At 37.4% G+C, this 21,911-nt stretch overlaps 2 protein-coding genes across 2 annotated transcripts; both read left to right on the top strand.

Moving 5' to 3' along the window:
• Window positions 1–1,299: 1,299 nt before the first annotated feature.
• LOC142002877 (keratin, type I cytoskeletal 12-like) lies at window positions 1,300–8,543 on the top strand. The gene is made up of 9 exons (XM_074979349.1): window positions 1,300–1,797; window positions 2,286–2,368; window positions 2,805–2,961; window positions 3,283–3,444; window positions 3,546–3,671; window positions 4,865–5,079; window positions 5,189–5,219; window positions 7,870–7,897; window positions 8,440–8,543. The coding sequence occupies exons 1-9, from the start codon at window positions 1,300–1,302 to the stop codon at window positions 8,541–8,543; spliced, it is 1,404 nt and encodes a 467-aa protein (XP_074835450.1).
• A 4,134-nt stretch (window positions 8,544–12,677) lies between these two features.
• KRT222 (keratin 222) lies at window positions 12,678–21,182 on the top strand. Its single transcript, XM_074979321.1, has 6 exons — window positions 12,678–12,935; window positions 14,957–15,085; window positions 16,955–17,175; window positions 18,532–18,611; window positions 19,441–19,549; window positions 20,969–21,182. The coding sequence occupies exons 1-6, from the start codon at window positions 12,678–12,680 to the stop codon at window positions 21,180–21,182; spliced, it is 1,011 nt and encodes a 336-aa protein (XP_074835422.1).
• Window positions 21,183–21,911: the final 729 nt, after the last annotated feature.

The following is a 21,911-nucleotide window of genomic DNA, read 5'->3' as shown; positions in this document are numbered from 1 at the left end:
CCATCTCCAAATCTCGCCACCTCTCCTAAGAAAAAATAAAGCATCAGGAATTCCAGGCTGTGCATACATTTTAGTCATTTAAATCTTTAAAAAAATAATAACAGACTGCTATACCTATATTTTAACATGAAATACGCAAACTACTTCTGCAGGAAGGCACTCTGAAAACAAAATTACAAACAGTAACGTCATGGAATCCTAGAACTGGAAGAGACCTCAAGAGGTCATCGAGTCCAGCCCCCTGCTCTCATAGCAGACCCAAGCACTATCTATATCAATCCCAATAGATGTCCATCTAACCTGCTCTTAAATATCTCTAGTGACGCAGATTCCACAACCACCCTAGGCAATTTACTGTAGTGTTTAACCACTGTGACAGTTAGGAAGTTTCTCCAAATGTCCAACCTCCCTTGCCGCAGTTTAAGCCCATTGCTTCTTGTCCTAACCTCAGAGGCCAAGGAGAACAATTTTTGGCAGCGGCAATCATTTTATTAGTAAAGGCATATTTGAAGAAATTACTTAAGGGCCTAAAAGCGTGCATCTATAGTACCACTGACCTCCCTCAGTGAGGACAACCAGATAAGTCAATTGTAGCTACATCAATTCCAGAGTTTCTCCCATTGACCTCCCTTACTCCTCAGGAGAATGAGAAGTACAGGAGTCAACTACTGATCCCTGATAGTTTGATTTCACACATCCTCACTAGTTATGCAAAATCAAACACCAGAAGATCAATCCTGACCAGGTCAATCTCCTGGGTAGTGCAGATGTACTCTTAGAATTATTAAGATCTCATTTTACCAAGTTAAAAAGGAAACTGCATGAAAATAAATCAAACATCAAGGCTGCCATTTTTATGAATTATCTTAGAAGTAAGACGATTGGAAGTAAGAATGACAAATATATGTCCCTAGAAATTTTGCTCTATCTTATTTGGGAATTATGAGAGTTATGCCTGAGGTTTGGAAGAAGACAAGGAATTACTCATCTATGATTAAAATGTAATAACTCCTTAGCTTTGTTCCACCCTGCTCTATTCCTGATATAACAAACATCTTCAGGGCACTAACCTCTTTGCATGAACTGTCACCATTTACTTAAATGCTATATAGGAGAAATAATCATGGTTAACAGTATGCTGAGTTTGCAAAAAAACTGTCAGAGGTAGGAGGAATCCAGGGGAAACACCCTAATAATTCTGCATAAAAAGGTAAAGGAACTGCCTTGGAGAAGGCATTCTTTCATTCTACTTTGATGTCTTTGTTACTTTTTAACAACTTTTAGCAACAGTAAAGCATTATGTCTTTCCAGATTGCTAGTGGATCCAAGCGGGTTTCTTCACTTGCTGGAGGTGGTGGATCGGTCAGACTAGCTAGCTTTGGTAGTAAGAGTGTATGTGATTTGGTTGGGGGATCTGGTGTCAGTTTAAGTAGTGGATTAGGAGGGGGAGCAGGTAGTGGCTTTGGTGGAAGCTATTGTGATGGCTTTGGTAATATATTGGTTGGAGGGGGATATAGAGGTGCCTATTGCAGAAGCTCATTTGGAGGCTTGGGTATTGGCTATGGTGGAGGCTTTGGTGAGGCTGATGGCAGCCTTCTCTCTGGTGATGAAAAGGAAACCATGCAGAATCTTAATGATCGCCTAGCTAACTACCTGGATAAGATACGTGCTCTGGAGAAGGCAAATGTTGATCTTGAACATAAAATCCAGCAGTGGTATGAGAAACATGATCTTGCTGCTGGGCTAAGCTTTGATTACAGCAAATATTACCAGATAATTGAAGATATTAGGAATCAGGTAATAATTTTTCAGCACTTTACAATGGCGTATACCTTGTATCTTGCGCTAACTCGTGTACTGCTTGTGAGTTATAGTTTATTACCAAGTGCTAAATTCTGCTCAATGTAATTTCAGACATCTATTATTTTTCGCTGACATTAATAATAATTAAAGCAGTTGACTTTAGGGAATATTTCTATTAACTGATTTTCACACATACACATATACTTGTTAATTTAATATTTAAAAATCTACTATTAAGTATGTTCAATTTTTTTTACTGTTTATGTATGAAAATTAGTTTAACCTAAAAAGGAAATACTTAGTTTTTAAAAAGGGAAAGAGATCATATCTCCCTCTATGTTTACAGTGCATATAAACACATTTTTCTTAAAAGATGAAGTTTTAATTTTAGCCCCTAAAATTTGCTAGTGCTGACTCAAAATTAAAAGCAAACGATATTTTCACAATTTTCATATTGCCTCATCCCTGATCTATTTATCCAGGTCATCTCTGCAACTATGGACAATGCCAACATAATCTTGCAGATTGACAATGCCAAGCTTGCTGGTGATGACTTCAAACTTAAGTGAGTTCAATGAAAACCAGTTATTAATGACGGAGTAGTAAAAACAGGCACCCTCTCATGCCATTTGTTTTTAAGCATAACTCAACATTGTTTTTGGATTACAAACAGATTACACCATATAGTCCCTAGACACCTTTTTCTGTAATTTTTAGTATTAAATAAATCTGAATTAATATGCAAAAATAACTGCAATATTAAATTTAAGTTTATAACAATAATGTCCAAGAGAGCTAAACTTTTAAAATTTTAAAATTAAAATTTTTGCCAAATCACAAAAAATAGAATTTAAAATAAACAGATAATAAAAAACTATTATTCGCACATCTTTTGTAATGAATTTCTGCTTTTATAATATCAAATATTTTTCTTGCAAGCCAAACTGATTTATTTCTTTCTGATCTGATTATATTCTCAAAATTCTCCTAACACTTTTAAGGTATGAAAATGAGCTGTTACTTTGCCAAAGTATTAAAGCTGACATTAATGGTCTGCGTAAAGTCCTAGATGACCTCACTATGACCAGATCCAACCTGGAAGCACAACTTGAAAGCCTGTCTGAGGAGCTGATGTTTCTTAAGAAGAACCACGAGGAAGTAAGATCTTTGCCTTCCATTTGCAAATATAGATCTTAGTTCAGTTGGCACTGAATTTAATGAGAGTCCTTTAATTTAAAAGTGGAATGGTTTATGGTCAATTTACTATTTCAAAACGTTCAAATTTTGACCCTCAGTCATTTCAGTTATTTAATTTTCCCTGCTTCTGGAGTTGAAACTTCACAGAATCACAGGGCTGGAAGGGACGTCAGGAGGTCATCTAGTCCAGCCCCCTGCTTCAAGCAGGATCAACCCCCACCAACCTATTTAAAGCTATTTAAATCAACCTATTTAAAATCTCCTTGTCTTCAATTTAACCAGGAAATGAAATGCTTTCAGCATGGCTCTACAGGTAAAGTGAATGTAGAAATGAATGCTGTTCCAGGAGTTGATCTAACGAAGATTCTGAAGGACATGAGACTTCAGTATGAATCCCTTGCTGAGCAAAATCGTAGGGAGGCTGAAGAACAATTTAATAAAATGGTAAAATTATGATTGATGACAAGTTATCTGAAAGCATATTCAAATCAAAAGATTCTGTTTTATTACCCTGTATTCACTATATTGCATTATGAATTTTCCAGAGTCAACAGCTGCAGCAACAGATCCATCATGATACTGGTGAAGCAGACTCAGCCAGGCATGAAGTAACTGAGCTCAAACATACTCTCCAAACCCTGGACCTTGAGCTGCAAGCCCTTCTGGCCAAGGTGTGTAATAGCTGCCACCTAAGGTAACTTTTATCACTAAAAATTCTATTCAATGCGCATATTAACTTCATCCAGTAGTTTGGCATTATATAAGGGCATAAATGCCTCTATATAGATGTGTTTTGATAGCTCCCCTATGCTTACTCTAACCACAGAGAAACAATTTTACTTCTGAATTAAATACTAAAATCAAACAAAATAAAGCGTGATGAGGCTGAATAGTTAGAAAGCATAATCAAAATAAATGGATTTATTGTAACCAGTCTCAAAAACATGTTATAATGTTTTGTAATAGACATGGCCTCAAAAGTGGCATTACAGGTCAATATTTCACCTTGATTGCACACATTGAATCTATCCACTTTCAGTGGAACTCTTTTTGGCAGAATCAATTATGGAATATGGCCCACAGCCTTTTAAGTAAGCATAAAATGGCAATGTGTTTCAGGGGAATGCTGAATATTGAATAATCCCTTGGTGGCCTATATAGTGTTTTAATATTTACAGATAAATTAATAATGTAAATAAGAAATAATGGGATATAAAAATTAATGTCTAACATTTTGGCATAGCGTGATTTCATCAGTTCTCTTTGTGATTATATTTTATTCATTCTAATCTGTAAAAAGATTGCATTAAAAGACTCTGACCAATTTCTTCAGAAGCACAGAGAACACACAAATTACACCTCCAATATCTCACCAATAAGAACAATTTTGAATTCTTTTTAAGCACCTGTAAATCAGATAATCATGCACCAAAGACATTACATTTTACATTTCCACTTTGATGTTTCACTTGTTTCCATAAACTTAACATACAATTAAATTCTTTTATATACATCTCCAATTAATTTAATACACTTTACTGTGCATTGCTTGAGAAAAGGATTACAGAAGCAGAGTATACAGCAATAAAACACAATAAAACTAGCAGTGTAATACTAGAAAACTGTATAGTGAAGAAGAGAGAGCAGAAAGGAAAAATGATACCAGAGAAATAATTTTCAACACATCAAGAGGTATTGAAAACTGGCAGGAAAAAAGTTAATGTAATTTTAGTTCTAATTGTTATGGAAAATAATTTTTCTAATTCTTTGGTATAAATTATTTTTACTGTTAAAGAAGATTCTCCTTACATGTAATCAAGCATATCAGTTTCACCAATAACATGCCACTGTTATGCACTGATAGAAATGCTCCCTTGAAGGCACCTTGACAGAAGCTGAAGGAAACTACAGTGTTCAGCTTTCACAAATACAGCTTCAGATTAGCAATCTGGAGGAACAATTAAAGCAAATCAGATCAGAAATGGAATGCCAGAATGCAGAATATGAACAGCTCCTTGGCATCAAGATTCGTCTAGAAATGGAGATTGAGACCTATAGACGCCTGCTAAATGGAGGAGGGTAAGCAAATGGCCTGATGGAAAAAGTATTTAGACTAATTTTTTTGTAAAACAAATTTAAAAATAAGAGATCAATATCAACATACCACTATTCCGTTTTCTGTACAGAGAGATAAATCCAATAAGGTGCAGATCATTCTAGTGAAGTGCTTAATTACCTTTAATACCATTGACTTCAGTGGAAGGTAAGGGCCCACATAATCTTGCATGACTGTTGAGCACCTCACAGGACTGAACCCACATTTCAAATACGGCCTCTCAAAAACACTCTTTTTTTCAAAAGGTTTTTTTTTCTTACTTATCAGCACTATAAATCTGATCCTGCATGTTGGCGAGCTCTTAAATCCACTGATTTCAACGTGATCTGAAGCGACTGAGAGATTAAAAGTTTTAGAATCTTTGGCCGTATCTACACTATCCAAAAACTTCGAAATGGCCATGCAAATGGCCATTTTGAAGTTTACTAATGAAGAGCTGAAATACATATTCAGCGCTTCATTAGCATGCGGGTGGCCGCGGCACTTTGAAATTGATGTGCCTCGCGGCCGCACGGCTCATCCCAACAGGGCTCCTTTTCGAAACGACCCTGCCTACTTCGAAGTCCCCTTATTCCTATGAGCAGATGGGAATAAGGGGACTTCGAAGTAGGTGGGGTCCTTTTGAAAATGAGCCCCGTTGGGACGAGCCGCGTCAATTTTGAAGTGCCACAGCCGCCTGCATGCTAATGAAGCGCTGAATATGTATTTCAGCACTTCATTAGCGAACTTCGAAATGGCCATTTGCATGGCCATTTTGAAGTTTTTGGATAGTGTAGACACAGCCTTTATGTATTTTTTTCTAAATTATGTTTGCTAAGAAGGATTTTTTCTTAGCACATTTCATTGAGGCTACAATTGTGCTAGAGAGTTTTATCAACAAAACAGAGGTTTAGTCAACAAAACAGGCCACATATTTACATATGAAGTGCCTTTGTTGACAGTGTATGGACAAAACCCAGCACCTTCCTGCAAAGGGTTCTTCCTCTCCAGCTATGAGGCATAACGCCTTCATCAACAGATTTCTGTCAACAAAGTAGTTGTGTGAATGCCCCCAGTGGGTCTTTCTCAACAGATAGAGCATCAACAAAAATGGGCAGCCCTGTCTGCTGTGCTTCCCGGTGCCCGTTCTGTCGAGAGAGCAGCCTGGCAGTCTGGCTCCTCTATCAATAGAGTGGAGCACACTCCTATTTTGCTTTTGAGAGTGGCTGCACTCTGTCAACAGAAGTTTTGTTGGGAAATCTCTTCCAACAGTGACTTCTGTTGATACTGTGTTATAGTGGAACCGTAGCCTAAATGGTCTTCAGAAAGAACAATTTTTGTTAGGTTCTGTTGTGGGGTCAACGACCTAAAACAACACACTTTGAAGTCAATGGGAAACTTGCAATGCCCACTGAAATGCACCTAAGTGAACTGAAAACATATCGCTGTTATCTGTTCTTTCTTAGCATCTACAAATATTAGAGAACATTATGGGCTTGTCTACACTACCACCCTCCTTCGAAGCAAGGCTGGTAATTAGGGTATTTGGAGTTTACTAATGAAGTGCTGCACTGCATACGCAGCACTTCATTAAGCGAATTCCCCGCCGCAGCAACTTCTAAGTTTTAAACTTTGAAGTACTGGCTCGCATCTAGCCGCGGCTCATCGGCCGGTACTTCAAAGTTCCGGGGCAACTTCAAAGTCCCTTTACTCCTCAAAATTTTGAGGAGTAAGGGACTTCGAAGTACCAGCCAGCGAGCCGCGGCTAGACGCAAGCCGGAACTTTGAAGTTTAAAACTTTGAAGTTGCCACAGGGGGAGAATTTGCTTAATGAAGTGCTGTGTATGCAGTGCAGCACTTCATTAGTAAACTCCCAACACCCTAATTACCATCCTTCCTTTGGAGTAGGGTGGTAATGTAGACAAGCCCTATGTGCAACAGAAAATTCCTTAAAATGACTCCAGTAAATAGAATATTCACCATAGAAATTTTTCATTTTTTCAATCAGGAATAAAAGAGCAAGCAGTTTGATCTAACATCCATATTTGATGAACAATTTTATTTACTCTTTATCTCATAAAGCATTTTGATGCAACTAGCTATTCAACTTTTTTTTAAAAACCAAAAAGACAATGTAATCAGATGTATCCAGTACACAGCATCTCCAGGAACTTACAAAACTGATTATTGGCCATGCTGTTTCTCAAAAGATAGCTATAACTTGTTTTTAAAACCAGTATACACATTTACTCTCAAAATAATTATATTTTCTTAGAATTCCAAAGTTCTGTAAGGTAGCTAATGATTAATAATTATTTTAACAGCGGTTTTAGATCTGAAGGTCATGGATATAAAGAACAAAGAGTTCATATCAAAGGTAATTAAATTAAGTTACTGTTTTTATTTTCAAAATAAAGTAACATTACTTCTGCCAGTAAAGAAATCTTCAGAACTTGGTAACAAAATATTTCAGTGTATGAGTAACTACTTAGGCTACTTCTACACAGAAGGGTTTTTTCAGAAAAACTGGGCTTTTTGTTGGAAAAAACCCCAGGAAGTCTACACACAAAATGTGCTTTGTCAACAAAAAATGGCACATAAACCCGCAGCGTAACACCTCTCCACATTCAGGTACAAAGCTTTTCTCAACAGACATTCCCAGGCCATTCTGTCAACAGACAAAGCTTCTGGTTTGCAGGGCAGCCCTGTCTGCAAAGCTTCTGATCAGACATTCCACAGAGCAGATTGCCTTTCCAATCTGCTTTTATGTGCAGACACAATCTGTCAGCAGAAGTTTTGCAGGTACATCCCTTCTGACAGTTACTTCTTTCGACAGATGCTTCTTGTGTAAATGTAGCCTTATTGAAAACCTGATCCAATGTCTATTAAAGTAAATGGAAAACTTTCTATTGTCTCCACTGGGCACTGAATCAGGTTATAATGTTTTAATCCTACAAAGTGCTGAGTGCTTACTCTGAAGTGCTAAAAAACTTCACCTCCCACTGAGGTCATTCAAAGCATGCAGCAACCCAGAAGATTATTTTGCCATTTCAGGCTCAGATTTAGTAATACATTACATTATAAAGGACAAGAAGCCCCAAAGATCTTAATTTACACCTTTATCTGCCAAAGATAATATTTCAACCTCTTTTTCATGTTTATAGGCAACTTTCTGCTGCACTGTGTATTTCAGAAAAATGACAAATAAATGTTATTCACAGATATATAAAATTTGCCAAGAGACATGCTAGTCTGTTTATTTAACTGGACCATAATTTTTTACTTTATGAGATTCTTTATTTTAATATCTTGAATGGACAATTCTATTACTATTTTATTTATAGAGCCATCTAAGACTAGAGTGGTTAAAACAATTGTTGAAGAACTGGTGGATGGCAAAATAGTCTCATCACAAGTCCAGTCAGTTGAAGAAAGACATGTGAAATAAGCAACATGAAACAAGTAACAGAGGATCCTCATAGATGTGTCTACAAACATATGCAAAACCAAGGAAGTATTCTGGACAAATGTAGAATTTTAAGTGGCTTAAGACTTCCCTATCTTAAAAATAAGGGTTCTAGTATATGCTTTCTCTTCTCACTTCACTGATACGGATTTTCTTGTGGATGCTAAAAATACATTGTTTGCTGCTGTTTTTCAATAAATCTTTTAACTATTGCGAACAATTTTTGCATTAGTCCTCATTTTTAACTTTCAGAATCCTCCTTTATTCAACATGGAAAACTTCCTAAATAAGCTGGTGGTCTTAAGGCCTGTGCTTTATACATGATGTCCAAAATCTATTAGCAATGAACTATTATTATTATACAGACTATAAGATGCACATTCATATAGATAGACTGAATGTGCACCATGATTTTTCACAATGAGAAACTTTAGCAGAGTTAATTTTCAGATCCTGGAAACATTTCTTTAAATCAATAGGAGTTACACATGGGTGTTTCTGAAAATTCCATTAGATACTCATCTGCACCTTCAGGCATCTAGATACCTTTGAAAATCTGGCCATGAGAAATACCAGGCTTCAGTGAAACATTAAATGAGACTTAGGCTTCAAAATTCCTATTTGAAAACTGAACTTGGTCTCCTACGTCACTTTTAAATATTTTACAGTCTTACAGCCTATAATTAGAGCCCTTTGTGGATACAAATGTGTGCCCACAGACGTGAATATCCTCAGACAGACATTTGGTTCAGCAGGGCTCTACTCCCAAGAGACACTGTGGCTGCCCTAAAGGTGTGTGTTCCTGTTTTGCTGGGATGCCAGTACCTCATGCTGGCAGCTGCTCCTGGCCGTGTGGCTACACTGCCCCCAACCTACTACTAGTGGGACTAGATGACCACAGACTGGAGATGCCATGGCTGGGGTTGGGGCAGGGATGGGGATGGAGCCATGCTGTCAACGTAAGGTCCTGGCCCTGTAGGCAATAGGACCACACTCTTCTCTAGTGGCCACAGTGTCTCTCGGGAATAGAACCCCACAAGCTCTGTGGATTCCAATACCTATCCATGGATAGCCACATCCTCAACTAGGCATTTGTATCCATGTAGGGTTCTACCTATAATCAAGCTCATCAGCTTATAATCAACAGGAACACCTTTGGAGCCTTTTTTAGATATTGGCAATATTAGCTACCCTCCAGACATCTGGCACAGAGATAGATTTCAGTAATAGGATGTCTACTACAGGTAGTAGTTCTGCAATGTCATATTTGTGTTTTTTTCACAACTTTGATTGAATATCATCTAGTCCTAGTGACTTATTACCATTTAATTTATCAGTTTGTTATAAAACTTCAGTTTGAGACACACTTCATATTTGTCAATCAAATAGGATAGTTCTACTGTAGGTACCACAGCCACATCCTCTGTAATGAAAATTAATGCAAAGAATTCAATTAGCATCCAATTGCAATAGCCTTGTCTTTCCTGAGCACTCCTTTAACACTTCTATTGTCTTGTGACCCAAGTGCCCATTTGGCAGGCTTCCTGCTTCTGCTGTACAGGTTGAACCTTTCTAGTCCAGTAGTCTCTCGTGCAGCAACATCCATAATCTGGCATGATATCAATTAGCCAGACAATGACCACTTATCATGGGTGCAGTCAAGTTCTCCACAGCCCCATGAAGTTTGTTTATAGCCACCAGTCCTGGCTCTCAGTTTTATGTACTTTTATTTAGCTCTAATTTACCCCTACATGTCTTCTAGGAACCCCATAAGCTGTGGCAGTGTTGGTAATGCTGCTAGACCATACTGACCTCTCGTGGTCTGGCAAATTCTCTCATTTGGCACCAGTCAGGGCCCCAGCGTGCCAGACCAGAGAGGTTCAACCTTCACTTTGTTTTGATATGTTAACTGTTACTTCTTCCATCTTTATCAAGTTGCTTCTCAATTTTTTTCTTGGAATGCCTTATTATACTTTAGCAATTTATTTGACAAAATTTGTGCTACTTCCTATTTTACTCCGTAGGATTTAACATCCAAATTTTGAAGGATGCCATTTTGCCTTTAAATGCCTCAGTTACCTGCTATTTAGCCACCATAGCATTCTTTTGTTCTTCCTATGGTCTTTTGAAATTTGGGATATACATTAAGCTGAGCCTTGATTATGTTTTCTTCACCCCATAAAAAGATGATATAGTAGATAAAACTGGCATTGAATAATGACTTTTACACAGGGATTAAGATTTTGATAGAAACATTCTTTGGACTAAAATGCACTTCAATATTTCTAAAAAGTACTTTTTTCACAAGTAAAATTCAATAAGTTATATATTGGGGTAGGGAATCTCTGGTTCATGGTCTGGACGTGGTTCATGAGGGTGTGCAGTTGGCAGACAACCAGACAGTTTTTTCACCAGAGTGTCCACAGGCATAGCCACTCACAGATCCCAGAGTTCATGGGTCACTGTTTGTAGCCAATGGCAGCTGCAAGAAGTGGTGACCTGGCGTGCACCATGTCCTGTAGGTTCCACTGGCCAGGAACAATGAACAGCCATCACTGGGATCTGCAGGGCCCTGTACTTGCGGACACTCAGGTAAACAAACCATCTGGCTAACAGGGCTGCTGGCCTGCTGCCATCGGCTGCTCGACTCCCAGCTGCTGGGGCTCTCTGATCCAGGAACATCTGGACCACAGATGTTGCCGGACCAGAAAGTCCCATTTTTTTGAGAGGTTCAACCCTTCCGAAGATGGAGTGACTAGAGCTGCACGGTATGGATCTATAATGGAATTATATAATGGCATTATTATATTTACTAGCTTAATATCTATTCCTTGGGATTATGTTTTCCAGGGTTTATTACTTTGCATTTATCAGCACTGAATTGTATCTGTCATTTTGTTGCCCAGTCATCCAGTGGAAAACTAGACTTTCTCACTGGATAATACTGACTTACTTCCAACCTTTGCATTCCAGAAGTTCAGACAATCAAATTATGATTGCTACATGCAGGAGTGTACTGCTAGGGAAATGTACTGTGCCCCATCTCTGATTTTTCAAATTCACATGGGTCAGCTACAATTTTTATCTTATTGTCAACACCAGAGGCTCAGTTGCAGCTCCACCTGCAAGAGGAAGTTGAGCTGCAAGCATGTTCTAGATAGAATCTTGTTGTAATACATACGCAAAGTGTATGAGCTGGGCCCTGCACTGGCCAGGGGGTACGGCTAGGGCTGTCACAGTGAGGTGAGGCCTTCATTTGGGAGCTGGGCCAGGCCTCACGCTGGGTGGGAGAGGGGCTGGAGCTGCGGGGAGAGACATGGTAGAATCTTGCCTGGGCAGACAGATGAACGGACACAGCAAAAACAATATATACAGTCAACTCTTTCATATCCAGCAACCGCAGGACTAGGAGGTTGCTGGATGTTCAAATATGCTGCTTAATAGAGAAGCGGTTACAAGATCTCCGGCAGCGGGCTGGGTGACTCCTCCAGCTGGGAACTAGCTATGGCGCAGAGCCCCACCAACAGTCCCAGTTACTGGAACCCCTGCTGGGTGATGGAAGGACCCCACCCACGCTTTGGCTAGGAGCTGGCTCAGGTGCAGAGCCCCATTGGCATCTCCTGTCCCACGAGCCACCTGCAGCCACAGGAACTCTGTCAGCTCCAGCCCTGTGACATCGGGTTCGGGGCAACTCCAGAAGCCCCAGGCATGGGGGAATACTGCTGGAGCACAGAGCTCTGCAGGCAGCCCCCCGGCCAGAAGCCAGCTGGGCCGAAGAAACCCGGCAGCCCCAGGGCTGGGAGCCCCTCTGGCAGCTTGGAGAAAGGCAGGGCAAGTGGGTATTGCTCATGCACTCAGTTCAGAGAGCTTATGTTTGTGCTGGTTATTTGACAGTTCCAGTTGAATGAATACTGGATAAAAGAGAGTTTACCATATGATTATATCTTTTAGACCCCAGTTTCTTGTGTAAGTGTCTGGTTGTATAATATAAAAAACACATAAAGACACTACCTATGCTCATTTCATCACAGTATTTGGGTCTTGCCATTTTGACCACTTCAGAATCGAAAAAGATTTGTAATTTTAATCATAATCTTTAAACCTGACTAAAAGCAGATGATTTTTCACTGCTCCTATGAAAAAAAGCTCTGCATCTTTAAAATTCTGCTGTGCTTTCTCTCTCTCCCTCTGCTTTCACTGCAGGCAGTGTATGCTCTGCAGCAAATGGCTCATCCTATCAATAAGGTTCCGTTAGTCAAGGTGGAGGATGGGAGCAGAATGGAACTGTCCCAGCTCCTCAATGAGATGAGGGCAAACTATGAAATGCTCATCACAAGAAATCAGATAGAGACCATCCTCTCAGCAAGAACCAAGGTAATGAGAATAAGGAGACAATCTATGTCTACCAAATTCAGCCTCAACCTTTTTGAGGTACAGTATTTCCTTTTCAATGCAGAATTTTATTGGATAAGGGATTTGGATTTTACTGCAGTATGACTAGACCTAGAAGCTAAGAAAATATGCTATGTTTAGCTTATGAAACTCACTCTAAAGGAATGCTCTGTAATGAATCTGGGTATTTGTCTGTACATATGAGCCAGTTATATTATTGTGACTAAAAACATGACGACATATACAATAGTATGGTACCCTAAAGCCTCATTTAGAGTTATCCCTCAGGAAAAAAACATCTTGAATATCATGTAGAAATGCCATAAAGAAATAATTTATAAAGATAATTTATAATTTTGAGCACGTTATGGAAATCTTGACCTTCTTGCGACAGATTTTCTGTTGTTTCTATAAAACTACACCATACTTATCTGTAATACGTATATCATTTGTTCTCTGTGTCATATTTTAAAGGTTATAAATACTCTTATTACAAATTCACACACAACACATCTCTTCAGAAAAATTACATGTTAAAATAATGTGACAAATCTGGCAACACTCATCAAATGCCAAGAAATCCACACTGAAATCTGGGTCTTATATTACCCTGTTGTACTTTAATATTGCAGAAATTCTGAATACTGAGAAATTTACTCACCATAGGCCAGATTCCCCCATACACTGACTGCTTTGTACCACTCTTAAGATGCAAAGCAGCCACAAACCCAGTTTAACTGTCTTATTAAAAAAACTGACATCATCTTTCCATCACCAGAGCAGCACAAAGCAGACAAAGCAAACTGAGGAATCTGGCCTCACAAGTGTTGCAGGACTTAGACATAAAACAGCAAGTAGAAAACAGAGTTCAGTATGAAGTGAGATTTAAATGTTTTTTTCTTACCATAATGGTGGATTGTTGAAATTAAAAACACATTAACATGATAAAGACAAAATATTCATTCTTTCATTCTCCTGCCAAGACCTGAATTTGAGAATTCTTCTCCTCAGTAAGAGCTGATGTCATAACAAAAGCCTATGGTAAAGCAGAAAAGCATGCTAAGGAAATGTTCTGCTTCAGGTGCTTCTGATGTCACCAATGCTTGCAGGCAAAACACAGAAATGTGAAAGGATCTCTAATTATCATTATCATAACAACACCCCATAAGTACTGAGCATCATACCTATCAGAGTGTATGGGAGAAACTGATCTGACATGTCCATTTTAATGTCATTAAATATATCTCATAACTACAGCTACTGTCATGATGCTTCACAATTTAATTAATATAACTTATCTATCAGCAGAAGAAGACCTGAAATAAGCTTTGCAACTTCACTGATTTCACTATTTAATAGGAATGAATTTGGCCATAATACAGTTGGTAAAGCAAAACTGGGTCAGCATTATAACAAAGAGTGCTATAAAGTGCAGGGGAAGAGGGCTCTAAACATCAGGTTTAGTTATTACTCTAATAGGTTAGCCTGACCATCCCTACCCCACATTTTTCTGCATCCAAGATAAAGCAAGCCTCAAAACCATTTATAAAATATTTCAGTGAGTTCTTTATTCTTTCTCTATTATGATCATTCAATCCATTCAAATATATCTAGCCTTGATATTGTTAATAATCTGATGATTTTGTAGAATATACATACATGTTGTGTCTGTTTCTTTATTTAAGATAAGACAGACAAAAAGAAATCAGTTTTCTTACGATTCTTTCCAAGAAGTGCAGCAGTTATTAAAGACGCAGCAAAGTACTTCCCAGTAGACGCTGCAACACAAGAGGTTCCTTGGGGTTTACAATATTCTGATAATGGTATATGAGCCTTTCATTACAACCTTGAACAAATGTATCCAACTGCCACAAAAGATTAATCTAAAAGACCTGTTTTGAGAGAAGTAGAATTTTTTTTCAAAACAACTACATTTATTTTATATTCATTATTTTAAAGTATTTTTATTTGTAATATTGTCACCTAGTTTATATTTTCTGTAGCTAGAAGAAGCTACTAGTGAAAGAATGGAAACAGATGAAGAAGCTTTGAAGGCAGCTAGAGCAGAGCTCAGTGAAGCCAGACGACAATGGCATCATATGCAAATTGAAATTGAATCTCTCCAGGCTGTGGTAAGCATGGTCAAAAATCAGTATTATCCACTTCCTGAAAAAAGAAACTATTTCTTATTCTGACATGCAATATTCTATTGCTTAATATACATAACAATGACATATAACCAATCATGACAAATAGAAATACATAGTGATTTTGCTTTGGACCTTTATCTGTTACTCTTGGTTGTTAACTGCCAGGACATGTCAGTCAGTTATTAAATCTTAAGAATGTGACATCTTTTGATTCAGAATCTATCATTCTGCAGCTACTGTTATTGTGTTTACTTTTTTTAATTCTGCTGATCAGCTGAAAATTTCAAGAATTCTTCCACAATATCCCCATTTCAATTTCCTAGTAATATCCTGCCTGACTGATTCATTCAAATCACGGTTATTCTGAATCTTTGAAGCTAGGGCCCTGAGGCATCAAAGAAGTTGATCATATACTTGAAGTTAAGCATGTACTTAAATGTTTTGCTGAATCATCTTTAGTTTTGTAATGGTGCTAAAAACGATTTTGTCTGCCTGTCCTTCCATTTTCAATGACAATAATCCATCTACCACTGCTAGTACCAGTTCATCTGCCCTGGTGCGAGATGTAGTGTAGATGAATTTCTAATTGCTGCTTCTATTGTCACATCAAATGATATCTGTGTATACCGATGCTCCCACTAGTGTAGGTAAATTGGTGGCAGCATTGGTCTAATTTTTTCTAAAATTCATTAGTGATGACATGGCCTAATTTTATTGATTTAATTCTACCAAAAACAAACAAACCCCTTCAAAACCAATCTACAAAGAGAAAGTGCAGAGCTATAATTAATTTGCGAAGTCAACACAATCAAATTAGGACTGAACAAGGATTTAGAAAGGTTCTCTCACTCAAAAGCAATTTTCCCTCTCTTGGTATTCACAACTCCTCATCAGTGGTTGGGAGCAAGTTAACATCCACTCTAAATGAACTGACTTAACACTGGTCCTACATTTAATAAGGAACTCCCTTCTTCCGAAATGCGTGCATGGCTATGTTTACAGTACAGCAGTTCTTCAAAAGAAGTTCTTTCAGAAGATATCTTCCAAAAAAACTTATTTTGAAAGACTGGGATCACAAACAAAAAAACTGATTGAAAAATCAATTTGCTCCTTCAATAGAGAGAGGCCACACCCCAGCCACTCTTTCAAAAGAACAAGCCAGGAAACACCACGGATTGAAAAATACAGCACCATGGAGGATTGTTCTTTCGAAAAAAGGGCCCCCAGGGCATCTACACACTTTTTTTTCCTGAAAGAATCTTTTGAAAAAAGGCACTCTTCCTCATTTGGGAGCAGAAGAGGGCCACCAGAAAAAATGCTGCATTCTTCTGATTTAATATTGAAAGAACGCATTTTCTGTGTAAATGTGCCAAAGAACTTTTTGAAAGAGTACCCTTTTTTTTGAAAAAGCTTGTTATTGTAGACATAGCCTCTGCATGCATCTGTGTGTGTCTGTGTCTCTGTGATTTCCAGTCAATGTTTAATGAAAAAGTGGGTTTTACCCTCAAAACTTATGCCCAAATAAAGCTGTTAGCCTTCAGGATGCCACAGGGCTCCTCGTTGCTCTTGCAAATGCAGACTACCACAGCTACTACCCCTCTAAGACTTCTGATTGAGTTTACATGATTACAGCTCTTACTGGAAAATTAAATACAAAAGGCAATGAGGTTGTTTCTTATCAAAAAGTGTTATTTTACCCAGGTTATTATTATAGTCCCTAAAGATTAGTTAGCAAATAAATTGAAAAGTACATTTAAAAATTTTAAAGCATTTGAATTATTACTAAATGCTATATGGAAATTAACTTTTTGAACTACTTTTTGAAGCATTAATATTGGATTTATTTACCAGGAAAGAGGTTTGGAAGCTTGTCTCCATGCTACAGAGCAGCAGTATCAGATACAACTGCAGAGTTCAAAGGCCGAGATTGAAGGTTTAGAGAAGGAGTTACAACAAGTGAGGAGAGGTATCGAAAAACAGCTTCAAGAGCATGAAGTACTACTGAACTCTAAAATGAAGCTGGAACAGGAGATAGCAACATATCGCAGATTGCTGGAAAAAGAGGAAAGCAGGTATTTTATAGGCTGGGGAAAGTGTTTTATTTTTATATTATCTCTAAAATTTAGAACATCTGTTTTCAGTACTTTTCAGAGTTGTAATCAACACAAACTCCACCATTAAATATAGCAATAAAACAACCTTCATGAAAGTGTCAAACTTTGAAGTGCTGGTATGCATGTAGCCATGGGCACTTCGAAGTGCCCACGCTGCTTCAAAGTGCCTTTACTCTCCACGAATGCCGACACTTCGAAGTTGCCACGGGGCAGAATTAGCCTAATGAAGTACTGCATATTCACCACAGCATTTCATTAGTAATTGTCCATCACCCTGATTATCATGCCCCCTTTGAAGCTGGGGCAAATGCAGACAAGCCCCTTATCTTACAAAGTTTGCAGTGCTTATTTTTTTCTGATTTCCAATGCTTTTGCTTAGAAAAATTATGGGGTTTGGTTTTTGAAGTGAAATTCTTTACTTATGTTCCAAAAAATCTAATAGTCTGTTGATCAAAAACCTGAAAATATATTGCTGTAATAATTCAATACAGATTTAATTTGAAGTTTTAAAGAGAGGAATCTTGAAAGAGAAAAATTAAATTATTATAATTTTAAAACTACAAGTGAAAACAGCTCCTCATTTTTCCGCATACACTGTACTTGCTCCTATAGTAGCATTGTCACCGTTCCAGACTTTGAATGTGTGAATTCTCAGAAGATAAATTAGATAAATTTCACCTGAAATATCTCCTATATAGTGCAAATGAAGGCAGCATTTGGGCTGTGCACATCTGAGTAACTACAGTATTAGCATAATTATATTAAATATTGAAATACTGATGGGTTTCACATTAAAACTAAAGAGCCCAATTGCCCTTAAATAGGGATAGGCAACATGAAACTCTATTACTTTTGCAAGTAGAAGTGTTTCTTGGGAATACTTCTGCATGAGTGGGAATTTTGCCTCCTCTGACCCATGCAGGAGAAGCTAGAGGTTATCTTTCCCATAACCTGACAGGCAAAAACATTAGTATATTAGAGACCCAAGTATTTTTTCCTATAAATTGCTATTTTGTAGTATGTAAACACTACTGAACATTAAAATGTGCTCATTCTGAAAAAAAAAGAAAATAAAAATATTAAGAAAGGTCCTTCTGGCACATATCAAAATTACCAAAAACATTTCAGGAAAGAATGCTGGACTACAAATACAAATTTTCAGTAATATTCTTTAGTCCTACAATTAAAATAAGGTGAGACTACACTAAATCTATATGTGAATCACATTATTGCTGCATATTTTCCTCTCAGCTGCTCATCATTCATGTTTTGGATTAAAATAATATTAATACATATTTGTAATTTTTTTTTCAGGTTTCATTGTTCTACATGTGATAGAAAAGGTAACAGAAAATCATCTACCAGCAGTAAGACAGCCTTTATCACAAGTTCAAGTGAGTTTTTAAGACAAGGGAACATGCCTAGAATAAATCTACAATAATTTTTCAATTCTTAGTGTTGCCCAGCTGAGTTTCCTGAACAGGAGCTACCAAAAACTAATTAGCATTGTGATGGGCCAGAAGTTTTTTCCACATGGATATAACCTAAGGAGAGTAAAAGTTGTACTCCAGATTCCAAGAGTTTAAACTTCACAAAACTAAAGTATATTGATGTGTGCTGTGCATAAGTTATTTTACAGTATATTACTGATAAAAATACAGCTGTGTATTTGATTAATGCATAGCTAGAAAAGATTTCTGATTTTGCTTATCTCAAATCTATTATCACGATTCCATTCTACAGTATCTTTAAAAGCAGTTAAATGCATAATTTAGTCATAAATAATGCCAAAATAAACAATTTAGAGCTAAATCCTGCTCAGGCCAGAATGGAGAAGATGGTCAGAAACATGGTCTGCTGGATCATCTGCCACTGGAATTTTGTTTGTTAGGGCTGAATTCAGCTGTGTGTGTCAGGAAGACATGCAGAGTAAGACACAGATTTCCTCCTAAGTGTGTGCCCAAAGCTAGCACATACTTCTGACCACAACATATATGCCAGATAGCTCAGTTACCAGATATACTCCCAGAGAGACAGATTACAGTACCTTAAGATGGTGAGCTGGCATACTAGCCAAGATTGTCTCCTACTAGTCTCGTGAATTATAAAGAAATCTTTGCCTAACGCTTGTACAAGGAGTAGAAAGCTCCTCAGAAAAAATATTTAGTGTATTTAAATAAAATATTTATTTATTTATTTATGTATTTGCATTTTCCCTTACAGCTGGTGCCATAAAGAAGCAAGATGATGAAAAAATGCAAATAGTGACAAGGCAAGCAATCTTAAATGGAAGTGTTGCGAAGGAAAGTGCTGAAGCTCATGGCACTATACAGTAAAACACAAATTTAGAAAATAATAATTATGCATGTGTGTTCTACACATTTAAATTAAACCTCTTTGGGCTGCACTGTGTATCCCCTATAGCACCCCTTCTCAGATATTGTTTTGTTACCAAAGAGGCAACTATAAGATTAGTGTAGACAACATACCTCCACCAATAGTTGGTGCTGTATATTATTCAATAATCACCCCAAAGGGATACAGATGATGATTCGGAAGTATCTCAGCAGGTTCAGTCATGGAGGAGGAATTGTCAAGGTGTGCTGAGGACCTCAAGATACTGTAGTTTTTAAGAGAAACCGTCCTCAATAGATTGGCCTAACATGGTGGACATGAACCCTGCACTCACTCATAACCTAGCTTCAACTAAGAATGAAAACTTGAGAGTGCAGACCAGCACAGAAATCTGCGTGGACAGAAAATAGGATTTGTAGGAGTTACTATAGTCAAACTTTTGTCACTGTTTTGTGTTGTGTATTGGGTTGTCGTAGTGATAGACCTGACTGTTGTCTTAGAAACAGAGTTAGCTCATTAGGAGGTTAGCCCAGCTGGTTTTGATTGGTTCTAGCTTGTAGCGTGAGATGGAATAAATGGGAAAGCTGTTATCTGCGTTCAAGTGATTTCTTCCTAAACGCAGTGTCTCCAAACAATAAAACATTTTAAAATCCTTATTTTATCAGAGAGGGGAAGTTGTAATTATCAACATAGATAGCACTCCAACCAGTAAGTGAAGCTGTATCCTTCTCTCTCTACTAAGTTGTCTTGTTTTGATATTATGCGGTTAGATCTGATCAAGGTGGGGTATACAGGAAGTTTTTACCCTGGTGGCTGGAAACAAACTTATATGGGACCATGGGAAACTTGGCCACACCCATGATAAGTGATCATGCACCTAACTAAAAGTATGCCAAATTACGGAGTTTGCCAGACAAGTTCAACCTGTATTTACTTAAAATTGGGTTTACTTGCATGAGCAAAAATTCTAGAATTAGGCTCTTACCTACTTCTATCTTTGCACTAAAAGTAGGCTAAAGTTTTTAAGTCTGCATCTGGACTTCTACCCTCCTTATTTTGAAAGCATTCAGATCCAAGGATTTGTTTTTTCCCATTACTGATATAGAAGGCAACTGTAAAACTCAGATCTGAAGCCGGATTTCAAGTAACCTTCCCACTAAAATCTGAGGGTGTTTAGATTTAAGGTTTTCATACATTCCTATCTCTCTACAATAAGTAGTCCATATTTCTTGAAAATGGAGCTGGGAAACAAGATCTGTGAAATCTTTGCATTTACTACATTTATTTTCATATACCATTACAGAATTTTTCATCATGTTTTAAAAGCATACTTTGAAGATACTGTGCCTGCAGAATTCATACAATATTCACATTTGCATTTAATTTATTGTTTCAGGACAGAGAAAGTGGATGAAGTTATTAAAGAATGGGAAGGATCTTTCTTTAAGGACAATCCTCATTTAAGGAAAAAATCTGTTTCTTTGCGCTTTGATCTCCATCTTGCATCCCCAGATGATGGATGCTTACAGACTAAACAGAACAACCTACCAGACATTGAAGTCAGGCTGGTAATGAGAAGGTCTTGCAGTATTCCATCTATCAAACCTTAACTTGCAGCAAAATAACTCCAGGGTCACTTATGATTTTTGGAAATAAATAATCTTAGGACAGATTTAAAGGGACCACATCTTCCCCTTATCGTGTCACAACTATGAAATGTTTCTAAGCATATGCTTCAAAAAATACATAAATATTGTGATGTTTTCTTAAATGAACAAGAGCAGGGTAAAGGTATTATACTTCAAGGAAGCTAACGTTTATTAGTTTTTTGCTCTGTTTGTCCCCCCCCTAACAAAAAAGCCTTGCTTTACTTGGTAGAATCTCATCAAATTTTAGGAACTGAACTATGCCTTTATGCCTTTACTTAACCATTGTAACAAAAGCCTGTTTTCTCTTTTCACTTAATGAAAACAGAGCATTTTGTTTTCTTAGTTCTTCAAGATAAATCATGCTGTATCCTCATATCACTTTGAACATAAAAGTATCACACTGGGTGGTACACATCTAAAACCATTTTTAACTTATAAAAGGCAATAAATACAAACTCTTCAAGTATGTAAATTATTACAAATAATTATTTTAAAAGTGGCTAATTTATAAACAATTATTTGAGAAAGTAACACATCTAAAAGTCTGTTTTTTCCTGTGTGTCCATGCACATATTTTTTAAGAATGGTTTTACATGGAAATAATATTGAGCTATATCATGCCTTTGATTTTCTAAGGAGAATTCTCCATTAAAATCAAACCATGATTTTACATTAAAACTGAACATTAGG

Source organism: Carettochelys insculpta, chromosome 28, assembly GCF_033958435.1.
Source record: "Carettochelys insculpta isolate YL-2023 chromosome 28, ASM3395843v1, whole genome shotgun sequence".
Taxonomy (NCBI): domain Eukaryota; kingdom Metazoa; phylum Chordata; order Testudines; family Carettochelyidae; genus Carettochelys; species Carettochelys insculpta.
The sequence above is the reverse complement of the archived record's forward strand: the minus strand, read 5'-3'. Positions and strand labels throughout refer to the sequence as shown.